General features: G+C 43.4%; 1 protein-coding gene across 1 annotated transcript; it reads right to left on the bottom strand.

The window, feature by feature from the left end:
* Nucleotides 1–5,758: 5,758 nt before the first annotated feature.
* Nucleotides 5,759–14,929, bottom strand: LOC120674872 (ABC transporter G family member 28-like). The gene is made up of 14 exons (XM_039955974.1): nt 14,747–14,929; nt 10,662–10,873; nt 10,475–10,551; nt 9,810–10,082; nt 9,619–9,682; nt 9,386–9,525; nt 9,195–9,233; nt 8,907–8,980; nt 7,946–8,805; nt 7,553–7,849; nt 6,979–7,458; nt 6,739–6,887; nt 6,169–6,458; nt 5,759–6,037 (listed from the first exon to the last, which is right to left on the bottom strand). Exons 1-14 carry the CDS (start codon nt 14,927–14,929, stop codon nt 5,759–5,761), a joined length of 3,417 nt encoding a protein of 1,138 aa, XP_039811908.1.
* Nucleotides 14,930–15,416: the final 487 nt, after the last annotated feature.

The following is a 15,416-nucleotide window of genomic DNA, read 5'->3' as shown; positions in this document are numbered from 1 at the left end:
AATGAACAAATCAGCTGCTATGTTACATATACTAGCATCTCTGGACTGATAAACCCATAGACAAAAACTAACAAAGCTCATACTGATCAAACTACATAAACCCATAAGAGTGTTAGTATTAATCTCCACCAGTTGACCCAACGGCAAACTGGGCCCTTGACTCGCGTCCTAATCGGGGACGCCCAGCCCAATAGACGGCTGGTGGGCCCCCGTCGCGCAGTGCCATATATAGAGGAGGTGGGGACTGCGGCGCAGGTCATGAGGTTTGTCGCCGCCACTATTCCCACTGTCCTAACCCTAATCCGATCTAGAGAGGGGGCGCTGAAGCGACGGGAAGCCGCCGCCACAGCACCACAACGCCATCGTCCACCTCGACTCCGAGTTCGTCGTCATCAAGCCCCGACGCCATGGGGAGCTTCATCAGCCACTCCGGCGCGTCGACGGCGGCGCCATGGCAAACAGAGATGTCTACCAGCAAGGTTAAAGTGTTTACTCATTTGATCTACTGCTAGTTGATCCTGGAAATGCTAACATTGGTATCAGAGCCAATCTATCAAGTAGATCGATTTAGGAAAGAAAAGGATTCGTTCACGAATCGAATGGAACAGAGACAAAAGGAAGAATCAATTCGATGCAAATCGAAGAAACACAGTCAAATCCCAACCCTAGCAAGAAAGAGGGGCCGCGGACCTACCAGGGTCTTGCCGCCTACCACCGCCATTGCACGGCACAGATCCACCCGAGGCGCCGGCGCAAGACCGCGGCACCCCTTGTGAGAGAGGACCGCTGATCCCGGCTGATGGCGCCGTGCACGTGCGGGCAAGGGCACCGACGCGGAGCTACTCGACGGCAGCGCCCTCACCCTCCGGTGTGAGCGCTCGCCGGCGAGGGGGCCCGCGGCGGTGCTGCACCTTCCTCCGGCTGCCACGGGTGGCCGCCACTCCGTGCTCGTCTCCATGTGCACTGCGCGAAGAGGAGCGGACAGGGGGGAGAGAAGAAAGAATAGCAGCTCGGGGTTGCCCGACCATGGCAAGGCCAAGGAACTGCGGCCGGACCGCCGGCCGCACCGGGCGGCGCGGCGGCAAGAGGTCACCGGAGCCGCCGCCGGACTCGAGCTGAGAAAGAAGGGAGAAATTATGGCAGCTAGGGTTACGGGGGTGAGAACCGGCCACCGGGTTTTGTTCCCGCGAGGATGATGGACGGCCGTTCGATGCCCATCCGACGGCTAGGGGCGCTCGGGCCCAGTTGAACTGGGCCGACTCGGCCTTAAGGCACAGGCGGGGCACTTGCGAGCTGGGGTGCTGCCTGCTGGGCCGCGCGGAGCGCTAGCGGGCCGAGCGAGCAGAGCAAGCCGAGCGGAGGGGAGTTTTTGGGCCGGCTGCAAGCACAGTGCTTTTATGGATTAGATTTCTCTTTTTCAGAAGCTCTTTTTTTTGCATAGTTTAAGATCTCTACTCAATTTTGAACCAACGGAATAAATTGTTTAGAGACTAGATTAGTACAAAGATGCTTCTGGATAAGTGTATTTGTCAAGTCTCTGCTACAAAGTAAAAGTTTCATCCTCTATTTAAATTAGAACCAACAGGACAATTTAAATAGAGGAGTAGAAAGATATTGGTTTAAAGTTAAATTATGGTATTGTTATTTTCTGACCAACATTGATGATAACAATATTATGATTTTATTTTGAGTTTAATTTAAAATGCAAGGTTAAATTTCTGACAAATTTTGCATCAATATGATCAATTTTTCAGAGAATAGAGAAAGATAAAGGGTTACTTCTGAAAAGAAAGAAAAGTTTTCCGCTGCAATAAAGAAAGAAAAGCTTTCCCTATGGTAGAAAGCCGAAAGAAAGAAAGAAAGAAAGAAAGAAAGAAAGAAAGAAAAGTTTTCCGCTGCAATGAAGAAAGACCAGCTCAGATGAGTTTTTCCCTGTGGGAAAAAATCCGCTGTAAGTTTAAGGTTAAGAAAAGCTTCCGCTGTTTTAAGTCAAAGAAAAGTTGTTTTGGCACTATTTTGCCATTGTAAGTGTCCAGTAGAGCATTAGTTTGTTCTTAAAGAAAAGAAATTTAAAATTTATTATGATTTTGTCATTTTCTGACCAAAGTTGATGATGACAGTATTATAATTTTTATTACTGTCATGCGTTCTATTTCTGCCCAACGGTGATATAGAATTGAAAGTAAAGAAAAGTTGTATATTTTAATTTTGACCAACGTTAAATTAAGACATACAATTCTTCACAAGTAGAGAGAAATTAACAAACAAAAGTTGATTCCGATCAACGTTACAGATAAAGTTTTTAGGTTACTCAGCTGTATAGTTGAGGTTAAGAAAGAAAAGTGCTTGTTCCATTCTGACTTTTAGTTGATATGGAAAAGATATGCAACTTATTCGGAAGGTTTTTGGGTTTTTTCTCTCACTAAAGTTTTTGCAATACAGAGATTTGTTAAATTTTCTGATTAAATTGGAACCAACGGGAAGATTTAATCAGAAAATAAAGTATATATGCATGTTTTAGTCATTGTGACCAAAGTTTCTTCGTCCTTCTACAACAGTAAAGATAATGGTTGAAATGAGTTTGATGCATGTTCAATTTGACCAACGTTGAATTAAACATGTGTTACCAATGCATTAAAGTTTATTACCGCAAGTCGGAAAAGTTTTGGCACTTGTGCCATTCATATCCTGCATGGCAGGGAAAGTTTTTGTGATAACTCACGTGCGACATGAGTATCACATAAAAATGAAGAAGTTTGGGAGAGCTTTTAAACTATCCCAGCAATACTCATGCACTTCAATAGTGTCATGTTGGATAGTGACTTGGAAATAGTCGAAGGACAAAAGAAAGTGGTATATGAACCAAAAGTCTAAGATTGCAAGCACGACTTGCAAAAATATAGCTATATGAAGAACTCTGTTGAGTTCTTTGAAAGCATAACAGTAAGAACTCTGATGAGCTCTTGAAATGGAACGAGGAAAAAGCTACTCCCGTTGTTATGCATGACTTGATCATGTGAATAAACCAAGTAGTTAAATACTCCTCGTTCGCAAGTGTTAGAAATAGTTTCGAAATTATGGCAGCAAAGTTTGTGTCATATTTCGAGGGGGAGAAAGATTAGAAAGACAAGAAAGATTGAAATTTAAAAGAAATTTCTCCCATAAAGTTAAATGCGATGCATTTTAAAGCAAGAGTGATCTATTAAAGAAGAATTTGACCGTAAAGGGAGTACAACGGTCATAACATTAATACCCCAACCATAGAAATAAGAAGAGATTCCTGAAAGTTTTCAGTTTCAACAGAAAGAAAAGATAGTTGAGCCTCAAAGCAACTGAAAAGAAAAGATAGTGCTTAAAACACCCTATGAGGCTTGGAAAGACTAAACCCAATCAAAAGCTAGAAGATTTTTCATCTTTACAATAGATGGGATAATCTGAGGGAGTAAAGTATGTCGAGAACTAAGGCTTGAAGAGAAGTGGAACCGTACATTCACTCCGATGTTTGCCTTTTGTCATTAAAGAGCGGCAATAGCCCCAGACAGAAAGCAATATGTCTAGCCATCTATTGTTAAAGGATAAGAAATGTACGTAAGCGAAGAAGTACAAATGAAGGTGATTCCACCTCATTTGGAGAAGTCATGAGAGGCGCCCATTCATCGAAGTGGCAAGAAACCATGGAAGATGTCATGAGGCAAGTTCCAAAATTATTTTGGAACATAGAATAAGTTCCTAACGGAGCCAATACAGTAGGCTATAATGGGTCTACAAGATTAGAATATGACTCCAGAGGGAATTGGAAAGTTGCTAAGCGCGATTTGAAGCAAAAGGCTTTATGCAAAGGAAAAGTTATCATGAGACATTCTTGTAGTCTCATGAAAGGATTCTTTTAGAATCATAATGACAATGGTAGTATACCACTTTTAGAATTGTATCAGATAGATGTTGGAGCAATATCTCCCAACGGAGATTTGTACAAGAAAGTATATTCATGACATAACCAAATGGTTTTTTGTTGTGAAAAGAAAAGAACATTAGGATACTACCTGATGACATCAGATCACAGAATAGTGGTATCTAAAGTTTTGTGAGAACAAAGAAAAGTTTTGGGTTTTAAAGTTAAGGTAAATGCAAGATGACAAATTGCAAATATGCAAAGAGTAAAGATGGGAAATACCTTTCTCGCAAAGTTCAGAGAAGAAGATTATTATAATCTTTATTTTTTTATAAGAAAAATCTCGGTGAAGATTCATTCGCTCTAGGAATGGAAATTCACTGGGATAAAAGAAAAGAGATATTAGAACTATCGCAGAGAGCATACTAGAAAAGGGTTCTAAAGAAATATGGTATGCATGCGAGCAAAGCCTACGCCTGTCTTATTGTCTATCAAGGGTAACAGTTTTGGAATTTTTAGTATTCCAGGAACCGTTATATGATCGATCAAAAGAGAGTGAAATAGTGGTTCTATGTGCTTCAGCTATTGGAAGCATAATTAGTGCTCAAAAGAATTTACCCTGACATAGCGCAAGTATCCGGGACATTTTGGCAGAAGTCCAGTCCAGCAATAGATCACTGGAATGGAGTTATAGAATGTTTTTTTTGTAATTTTGCAAAATATTGTCAGCCTCATGCTAAGTAAGAAATGAACAAGTACTCTCAAAAGATTGTGAGTAAAAAGAATTAAGTTTTGGCGAGATGTTTAGTGAAGCCCACAGTAGTAGCTAACACTCGCGCTTGGAGTTTTATTGTGGAAAAGATCCAAAGCAAAATAGTTATGATATCATGGGTTATGTATACCCAAAGTTTAGCATAATATGAGGCTACAGGACAGGCAAAATGGTTGAGAAAACCTTTATCCGGAATTGATAATGGTAGACAGCAGCAATATACCATTCGAATGTTTTTCACTTCTATGGCAACATGTCAAGTGTACTGCCAAACACTTTGACGGTGCGTTATATGTTGCAAAGGAGAAAATCCAGAATCATATGAAAGCATTGAGCATCAAAGTATCACGCAAGTGCTTGCGGATCCGCTTACTAAAGGTCTACCGCCCAAGTCGACATGGATTTTATGGGAGGCCTATGATTTCTGGATTACTAAAGGGCGCAAAGAAATGTTAAAGTCTTGTTTCAATACAGAAAGGTGTATTGTGGCTGTTAATATGACAGTAAGTGATAACTGTCATGATGAGGCATGCCTTACGTACCGATCTGCACTGAGACGAGGACCAAGAGCAAAGCAAGTAAATAATAAATAGTAAAGAGTTAAGTTCAAGTTGAATAGTTTAAAAGTGTAAGGTGAGATCAAGGGGGGGAATGTTAGTATTGATCTCCACCAGTTGGCCCAACGTCAAACTGGGCCCTTAACTCGCGTCCTGATCGGGGACGGCCAGCCCAATAGACGGCTGGTGGGCCCCCATCGCGCAGTGCCATATATAGAGGAGGTGGGGACTACGACGCAGGTCACGAGGTTCGTCGCTGCCACTATTCCCATCGTCCTGACCCTAATCCAATCTAGAGAGGGGGCGCTGAAGCGACGGGAAGCCGCCGCCACAGCACCACAACGCCATCGTCCACCTCGACTCCGAGTTCGTCGTCTTCAAGCCCCGACGCCATGGGGAGCTTCATCAGCCACTCCGGCGCGTCGACGGCGGCACCATGGCAAACAGAGATGGCTACCAGTAAGGTTAAAGTGTTTACTCATTCGATCTACTGCTAATTGATCCTGGAAATGCTAACAAATAGATCATGCTCATTCATTAGTGCTTTTGGAAGATCACCATGCAGAAGAAAGCCACGCACCGAAATATCACCCCGTTCGCTACAAGAACGACTATGCACAAAATCTTGTCGTTGATGTCATACCCACTATTCAACAGCGAGCCACACTGCGTTATGAGCCATACTCCAGAGTACTTCTGAGCATTTGCAATCACGAATGCTTCCAAAGCCCACTTTGTGTAGCAAAGGTTAGCGAAGAAGGTGTTCTTTTGCTGGGTTGCTATTAGTGTTAGAACAACCGGAAGCAGCGCCGACCACTGTCATCATAATAAACAAAGCATCATTAGTATGTATATATATGTAAACCCCACCAATATCCTAGATGTTGGGGGCGGAGGTAGCTTATGTCTAATAGATATGCAACCAATTTAATAGCTTATCAGCTCACCAGCTGTGCAGAACCAGGCTGGAAGAAGATGGCAAAGGTGTATCCGATTCCCGTCACGCAGTAGACGAGGGCCAGAAGAACAACATAGTTTTCCCAGATTGATGACCTCGGGTTGTTAAAGAAGTAAAACATGGAGAGGTAGACGATTGGCTTAATAATCGTGTTGAAGTGGTCTATTGTATCTTTGGATAAGAAGTATGCCAGTGAGATCATGCCGGATGCTCTCTCCCTCCAGTAGTGTATTTTCTCAAGCGAAAATGATCTTAGGGCCCCAATCTTGCATAGCAGAGCTGCATCCAACAGAAGCTTATTTTGCAAATGAACCTAAAAGTTCTGATTCTTGCTTATAAAGTTCAAGCATATACAACACAATGTTGCAAAATTATCCTCTTTCCATGACAGGTTCAGATTAATTTAGAGTCCTAATTAAGTATACTCACTCAACTTACCAGTTTGATCCGTACCCTTTTTTTCCTACTCTACCTTTAGAGAAGTACGAGGAACGCAGTTATATGGTATAAACATCATATATATGGAATACTCCATGTCAGGATAAAGATAAAAACTTACACACGGCTATGACAGTGTATGTGTAGCCAAGTGCTCCAAAGGACTCATCGCTCACTTTAGCAAGTGTGCCCAGACAGATACCAGCAAGGCCCAGTATCAGATAGCCAACTCCTTGTATTCTAGCCTCACGAAGCCGCTGCTTGCCACACCTGAATAACATAGAATGAGGATGTTAATAAGATTCGTTTACCAAAAAAATAACAAAAGAAGCTAAAGTCTCCACTTGTTAGAATATCTTACCTCCCTAGGTAGTATTTGTACTGCCTAAGGATACCAGGAGTACACCGATTCGATAAGTTTTCAGATGTTTTATTGTAATCATACTCATCTTTCTTCTGCCCAACTATGTCCTTCACATTACCCCAGACTTCACCAGCAATAGATTGCCCAGTGTCACCACCTGAGGCATATTGGTCTCCTCCCCCCCTAATAGAGGATTCTGAGTCAGAAGAACTCTGCAGCATATCTCGTGGAACTTCATACCCATTGTGCAGCATCCATCTAATAGGGAGATCTTTGACATTTACAGGTTCTTTTGTGTCTAGCTTCACAATTCCTTCCAAGATGTCGATGTAGTAGTCCGGTGGGTTGACGCGGTCCGGCACCACAATGCCCAATCCTGAAAAGTATTCCTCCACTTTCTTTACAGGCCCGTGGTATACAGTCAAACCACCTTTCGCGAGAAGTATCAAATCATCAAACATCTTGTACAATGTATAGCTGCAAATAAAACAAGCCCGGTTACAATTACAACCTTAAAGTAACTGAGTTTAAGGCAGCATACAGGCAGCAAGAAGATGAATTTGCAAACAACCTGGGTTGATGAACAACCATAGAGATATTGACACCTTCAAGAGCTTCCCTACGTAGGGCGCAAGGTAGAAGTAGGGATGAAGCACTGTCCAAACCCGAGGTTGGCTCATCCAAAATCAGTACGGAGGGTTCCATGACCATCTCTAGACCAACGTTTACTCGTTTGCGCTGGCCGCCAGAGATGCCACGCTGTTCAACAGTTCCAACCAAAGAATCACGAACTGGTTGAAGCCCCAAGGACTCGATAACTCTTTCCACGACAAGGACCTTATCGGCTTTTGACATGTCAGCAGACAGCCTGGGGCATGACATGGCATGTGAAAGAAATTGAGTCTACACTTACTAACTAGATGAGTACGGAATCTTATAGGCAGGGTTTTCAATTTTTGCATACCTGCATCTTGCATTGAACCAGAGGTTCTCTTGAACTGTTAAGTTCCCATGGACAATATCATCTTGCGGGACGAAGCCAATGATTCGCTTGTATGAGCGGATAGGTTCTGTTTTCCCATTTATAAGTATCATACCTGTTGTCTGGCATCCTGTTGCCTTGCCAGCAATAGCACTCAAGAATGTGGTCTTGCCCGCGCCTGATGGGCCCATCACCGCCGCTACCCGACCAGCCATGAGCTTTCCTGTCACAGATCTCAAAAGCTTTTTCTTACTGCCCTTCAAGGTTAGAGTGAGGTCTTTGAAAGCAATCTCAATTGTGGGTCTTTTCTTGATATCTTCTTCGGTGGCCATCGATATCACTCCTGAAAACGTAAGATTCTTGACGTCTTGTTCCATTGCCTTTTCCTTCTCAATCTGTCCATAAGCATACTTGAAAATTTGGCTCTGGGTATGCGCATGCTTTCCTTTAGGCTTCTTTTTCTCTCCTATTTGCACATGGAAACCTTCGCCCTTCTCGGGGTTCTCGTCAAGTGAACGCACCATTTCAGTGAGGCTTTCCTTCTTTCCTCCTGGCTCGTTCGATGGCCCATCAGTGGATTCAGTTGAAGGCATACCTCCTTTGGACGATTCATGCGACCTCAGAGTTTTCTTGCGTGAGAATGTGCGGGACAGTGATGCCTGCAGGCCTGCAGCGTGTTTCTTGGCAACAGATTTAGCAGTTTTCCATCTCTCACGAGCTGCTGCTGTCTCCCTGGCATGTCTTACGGCAGCCTCCCTAGATTTTGCTTGCTTTTTCTCCCGGTTCATCAGAAGTTGTCCGGAGAAGTTGTAAATGATCAGCAATAAAAAACACAGGGCACCCTACAGAATCATCAAAGAGTAGATGTCAACTCAACTTCTTATTAGGTTAGAAGACATATCACACTCTTGACTGAGGTTCCAGTTGAACCGTATCATATTACCACAAGCAGTGCGCCGAATATGGTAATGTCCTGATTTGCAGAGTTTGGTTTACAGCTTCCTTTGTTGAAGCATTCTGCAAATGAGAAGAAGATAAAGTGATCACGTAGCATAGTTAGGCCATTTCAAGGCAAAGGCTATAAAAAAAATAAATTACAGTATCAGCACAAAAAAATCATCCCCTATATGCATGATAACTTTTCCATTTACCAATGAATTAACCTTATTGAAATAAAGTTGAAGAAACAATCAGAGATTTTCTATATATATGAACAAATGTTAAAACTTACTTGTTTGTGAAGTTGAGCCTTTCCTACAATAAAACCCGCAAAGGCGCAATTTACATTCATTAGTATTGTGAAGCATATTAAACTTTTGAGCTATACGTACGCGCATGTCGCATTGAACAACTAAGAAAATCCACTAGTCTAGGCGGTTGACCAAATAAATATTGAGGCATTCGATAGATAGAATTACCCACTACTACAATCGAGCTTCTGTATTGTGCTTGGGCAGTAGTAACCAGGTGGGCAGAAAACATCATCTGTGCTAACATCTGCCCATCTATCCGCACCACCACACGTATGATTCGGCTTTCCGGCTGGTGGTTGATAGTGATACCTGCACCAAGCAGTGTTCATCGATCAGTAATGGACAATATATTATGCTCTGATCCAGAGCTTAGTAGTGGAATTGTGGAAAGGATGATCTTACGGGTCACAGACTCCACTTGTTTTGTTCAAAGTGGACTCAGGACAGTATGCTCCCAAAGGGCATGCTGCACACAGCACACAGCACACAGCACACAGCACACAGCACACAGCAGGTGAGTAACGATGGAATTGTACCTCAGAAAATGGGTACTACGCGAGTGACCTACGGTGTGGCTGCCAGGGCTTACTTACGTATCATGCAAGTGAGGCCATGAGGGCAGAAGAACCCAGCACAGCAACCGCTGCAATCGAGGGTTCTGGAAGGGATGTTGACAGCATCTTTTAAGTTGACCTCCTGATCTTTGCCGGCACTGCTTGACCATCCAGGCTCACAGCCATCGATCCACGAAGTAAGGTTGCAGTTCTTGTTTGGCCTCACGTAGTTCTTTCTCCCGTTGCCCTCGAGGAAGCTCTCAAAGTAGAACTTCATCTCGGCGGCCGTGCACACGTGCTGCGGTAGGTCTCCTGTTGATCCGTTCATGGACGAATGGACAACAGGTCAATGTGAGAACCTGATCTGATGGATAGTTTACGGTGGAAGACAAATATACTAATTCGTGACACTCTATTACTCTAATGTAATGTGGAGTCAGGGGGGATGCAAATGCCATGTGATCACTCACTTAACCAGAGTTGCATTGCTACGTTAAAAGCTAAAAATTTGCTGGATTATTCATACATATTTTGATGCTGCAAGCCAAGTGGGCATACAAAAACATAAGCATGTTCTGCTGTTTTCAGAAACTTTGTTTGAAACTCAATTCATCCCGGCCTTCACTAATTTAAACCGGCTCTTGGGGGCGTTCCCTAGAACTCCAAAAATAAAACGAATTTAATGAAGGGGAACTGAAATGTACCATCGGTTTTCTTCATGCAGTTGGTCAGAAACGTGGGGTCAGAGGAAAAATTGTAGGCTGTGTTCCACTCCTGGTCCCTGCATTTTTTTTTGCAAGCATGCATCAATCCAGAGCAGGTATATAGGGAGGCAAAAAAAGCATTGAGAATTATTTGGAAACAAATAATGGTGATTGGATGCATGGTTACAAGTTCTTGATGCAGTAGTGGAACTCCCTTCCCATCTGCTGCGCAAAGGAGGTGGTGAGGGCCTTGAGGCGGTCGTTCATCACCCCCACCACCATCGGGTTCCCGGCGGCCAGGGACGCCATGGTGCCTTTGTTGGTCTGCGCGGCGAGGGAGCGGCGGCGCGGGTTGACGGCGGCGTCGTCGCCCTGAAAGACCGGACCGCGTGCTCTAGCCTAAGAGGTGGAGGGGTGAATTAGACAAACTAAAAACTTAGACCTATGGCTCCAACTATTTGCACAATATTAAACTAAAACATGCTATCTAGATGTGCAACTAAGGTTGTTCTAGAGTGAAACCCCTATCACAAAAGAGTTTAGCAACCTATAGTCTTTCCTAACAAGAAACTACTCTATGTAAGTAAAGGCACACAAGTTGCTAGTATGAAATGTGGAAGCTTAAAGAGCGGGATAGGAGAAGCAAACTCTCGACGCGGGTGTTTATCCCGTGGTTCGGTTAGCCACAAAGGCACACCTACATCCACGTTGTTGTAGCGCTCACTAAGAGTATTGTTACTCGGCCACCAAGTCTCTTCCGTGAACACAATCACGGTCACCTTGGCACCGGGTTCCACTAAGGAGCTTCTCCACCAAGGAAGGGGGTCTCCACGTCCCCCGCACAAGGTTGTCGTCGCCGCTCCACACCAAGTCGGAGGGTCAATGACGTTGCCGGTGAGCCTTCAAGCTCCAAGGTGCCGGCGCACCGAATCTTCTTTGGTTCACTAAAGAACCACAGCACAAAGGCACAAGGCCTTACAATCTCACTCACTAAGAGCTAATCCTTTACACAACACTCTCAAAGTGTGCTAAGGACTAAGAATATGAACACTAGGCTCTTGGATGGCTTGGAGATGTTCTTGGGTGTGTGTGATGTTCCTTGACTCCAGCAAGCTTCAAATGGCCGGAGGATGGCATATATATAGGCCTCCAAGTCGAACTAGCTGTTTAGAGCCGTTGGCCACCTTTCTGCGTATGCACCGGTGTATCCGGAGGTATAGCACCGGTGCATCCGGTCACTCTGAGCTTCAGGGTAGCCATTGGGTCTTTTGACAGCTCACCGGATAGACCGGTCAGTTGCTCCGGTGGGTCACCGGTTCATCCGGTGCAACTAAACTTCCTTGCAACTGTCACTGACTTGCACCGGTGCTTCTTCCAGTGTTCCACCGGTTCATCCGATGCTGAAGAGCTTCGACTTGGCCGCTTGACATGCTCTCTGGTGCATGGCTATGAGCTTGCACCCGTGCTTCACTTTGGCACCACCGGTGCATCCAGTGCCATTAGCTTCTGGCACCAATACGGCAGACTGCTCCGGTGCAGGGGCACCGTTGCATCCGGGAGCCACCGGATCAACCGGTGGTTGCGTCACAGGTTCAACCAGTGCTACTGATTTCTGTAGAACTCGTCCAATTCATTCTTTCTTTAAGTTCTTTTTTCGTGTTTTGCTTTGCTTGACCTTTTTACTTCATCCCTGGGATCTATTAATGTTCACTTGACACACTCATTAGTCCCATTGATTGTGTTGTTATTCAATCACCAAAATCACAAAATAATGGCTTAATGAGGTCATTTTCCTTACAATCTCCCCCTTTTGGTGATTAATGACAACACAATCAAAGCAAGCATAAAATTGCAAAAATGATACCAATTGAAAAACAATAAAACAATTGAAAACCACTTACACTTGCTTTGATGCTTACCATCATCCAATGATGACTTGGCCTCCCCCTAAATCCATTATCCCCTTTTATTTCTCCCCATTTTCTTCTTCTTTTCTCCATTTTTGGAATCAAAGTGGCTCCCCCTTGGGTGATATTCATTTTCACCTTGCTTTGATCCAAACTTCTCCCCCTTTGGAATCAAATCACCTAAAAAGGCTTGGCAAACAAAAATAGCTCCAAAGGAAAAGTTAGTAGCCTAGGGAGTTAGTTCCATGAATCATGATCTAAAAGTATCATATCAATGAAGACACCAATTGAGTGATTACTAAGGTGGATCACAAAATCATGAAACTAGCACGGAGGTAGCCCTAAAAACAAAGAATTGACGAGAAAACCAATTGAAAGGGTTAATGATCATGCATACCTCCGGGGGTTATAGTTACCTTGCATGTACCAAATTTTAAAGTGACTTGTCATGATATCAATTAAAATTGAATACCAATTGAAAGTCTTTGAGTTGGAGAACACTTGGTACACCAAGGTGAGCATATGCATGAGCACATGGCCTATGAACTTGGATATAGAAGTTTTGTTCACTAGATCATGGCTCACTATGAGACTACAAAAGATGAGCTTGAAAACATGTTAGTCTCAAAATTACGAACCATAGGATGAACTCCCCCTAAATATGTGCATTTAGTGTTTGAAACACCAACCAAATGTATGCATATTGTTTTTGACAACAATGGGGAGTTTACCCTATAACTTGTGTTCATGGTACAAATGAAATACATACCTCATGAAGTACAGGTACCATGAAGGGTAACCTTGTGTAGCTTTCTACACACTTATCAAACCATGTAGGTTGCTCATGGGTTAGAATCATGACACAAACAACCCACCATATATAACACTAGGTGATGCAATGCAAACAACCTAGCAAGGGCAATGGAGCTACATGATGCTTGAATTGAAATCTAGCTACCATTACCTTATCGGGGACTTGGGCAACAAATGTCCAAGATGCGAGCTTGGCTTCTTTAGCTTGAATTCTTCATCTTCTAGTTAGCCAAGCCTCCAAATCCCCCGAAGCCGTTCTTGGGCTTCAAGTCTCCTTTGGAACCCACACCATTTGAGGCCCCTTCATATTGGTGATGACATCCTTGGGAACCCAAATGGAGTGATTCCAACTCCTTTCTTGCTTCCCAACCTTGTGAGCAACCACCTTGCCATTTTCCTTTTTCTTGATCATGTAGGTTGTACTTTTGCTCTTGTTCCTCCGGTTGGGCTTGGTGTAGATGAGAGAACTCTTGATTGTAAGTTTCTTCTTGTTCTTCTCATCCGAAAGCTTCTTCTTTGGTTGAGCACACTTATTGGACTTGTGGCCTTTGTGATGGCATTTTGAGCAAGTCACGGTGGACCCCTTCTCAAGCTTCTTCACCATGTCTTCACGGTTATCTTGAGAAGGTTGGACATTGCTCTATATGCCCTTGCCCTTCAATCTAGCCAAGTCCTTCATGATCCTTTGTACTTCTTGCTTGAGTTCATCATTCTCCTTGGCAATGAGATCATCACATGACTCTACAACAATATTCTCATAGCATTTCTCATTGCAAGGGTTAGATTCATCAATTAAGTCAAAACAAGAAGTTGAAGCACCATTTTTATCATTAATGCTCACAATTTTCAACTTGAGCTCTTCATGCTCTTCGCTAAGCAATTTGAATTTGCATGACAAACTTTCATATTTTGTAGCGAAGATAGCATTAAGATCCTTAAGAGCATTAAGATTTTCTATTTCATTTATTTGCTTCTTAATTACTTTTTGATGCTCATGAACTAGTTCAAAAAGTTCTTCATAGGAAGGAGAATCGGAGTCATCATCACTTACATCGCTATCCATACCTTTGGCCATGAGGCAAGTGTTGGATGATGATCCCATGTTGGTGCGGGTGGTGAATTTCTTGCTTGATTCAACACTTGAGCTAGCATTTGATTCTTCACCACCACTAACCCATTCACCAAAAATGGCAAATGATTCATGTTGAGGCTTCTTCTCCTTCTTTTGTTGCTTCTTCTTCTTGAACCTCTTCTCAACCTTCATAAGTTGGTGATGTGGCCCATCTTTGAGGAAGACCATATACCCCATTGAGTTGATCTCTTGCAAGCATTTGTTCATCTTTTTGACTTGCATGTAGAGGTAGGGGTCCATTGGCTCTTTTTCATCATTTGAGGATCTTGAGCATGCCTCCTCTTCTTTCTCTTCACTTGAGCTACCCTTTATGGCCATCTTCTTCAACTTTTTGACTTGCTTGCATGCAAGTGCGCTATGAGTTGGTGAAGAGGGTGGCGCTCTTGGCTTGATGTCATGGCGTAGCTCATGGGCGATCACATTGTTGAGGACATGATTTTGTGTCAATGTCTCTAACTCCTTCTCATAAAGCACGGTGATCACCAAATCATAATCCGGCCTTCGTAGGGAGTGAAGGATCTTGCGAATGAGCTCCATATCATCAACTTTCTTCACACCTAAAGCATTGATCTCATTCACAAGAATATTTAACCGTGAGTACATTGATTCGGCATTTTCACAATCAAGTTGCTTGAAGCTATTGAGTTTATCTATGAGAACATGGTATTTTTCTTCTCCAACATCTTTTGTTCCCTCATGGTTCTCACAAATAGTTTTCCATAAGCTTTTAGCATTTTCACAAGCAAACACACGGTTAAACACATTTTCACCAAGAGAACATAAGATTGCACATTTTGCAATGGCGTCATATTGTTTCTCTTGTTGAGTATTGCTTTTAGTTCCTTCACTCGTTACCCTCCAAACATTTAGGCCCTTTGCTTAGAGGTGGGATTGCATTAAAATCTTCCATCGTTGGAAGCCCGTGCCATCGAAGGGTGGAGGAGGTCCTAGAGACTCCATCCCTTCCCCTAAAAGAGCTAACTCATTAGGCGGTGAAGTCAAACCGATCAAGTGAGCCGGTAAACATAAATTGCCAATGGAATTGGCTTCCTTTGTGAGAGGAGTGAGTCCCGGCTCTGATACCAATTGA

Source organism: Panicum virgatum, chromosome 5N (assembly GCF_016808335.1).
Source record: "Panicum virgatum strain AP13 chromosome 5N, P.virgatum_v5, whole genome shotgun sequence".
Taxonomy (NCBI): domain Eukaryota; kingdom Viridiplantae; phylum Streptophyta; class Magnoliopsida; order Poales; family Poaceae; genus Panicum; species Panicum virgatum.
The sequence above is the reverse complement of the archived record's forward strand: the minus strand, read 5'-3'. Positions and strand labels throughout refer to the sequence as shown.

Coding starts and splice junctions, on each gene's coding strand:
- LOC120674872 (XM_039955974.1), bottom strand. CDS start 14,929: ATGTACTCACGGTTAAATATTCTTGTGAATGAGATCAATGCTTTAGGT. Junction 10,874..14,746: donor AAAATCATGTCCTCAACAAT/GTGATCGCCCAT, acceptor TCCACCTCTTAG/GCTAGAGCACGCGGTCCGGT. Junction 8,981..9,194: donor AGGCTCAACTTCACAAACAA/GTAAGTTTTAAC, acceptor TCTCATTTGCAG/AATGCTTCAACAAAGGAAGC.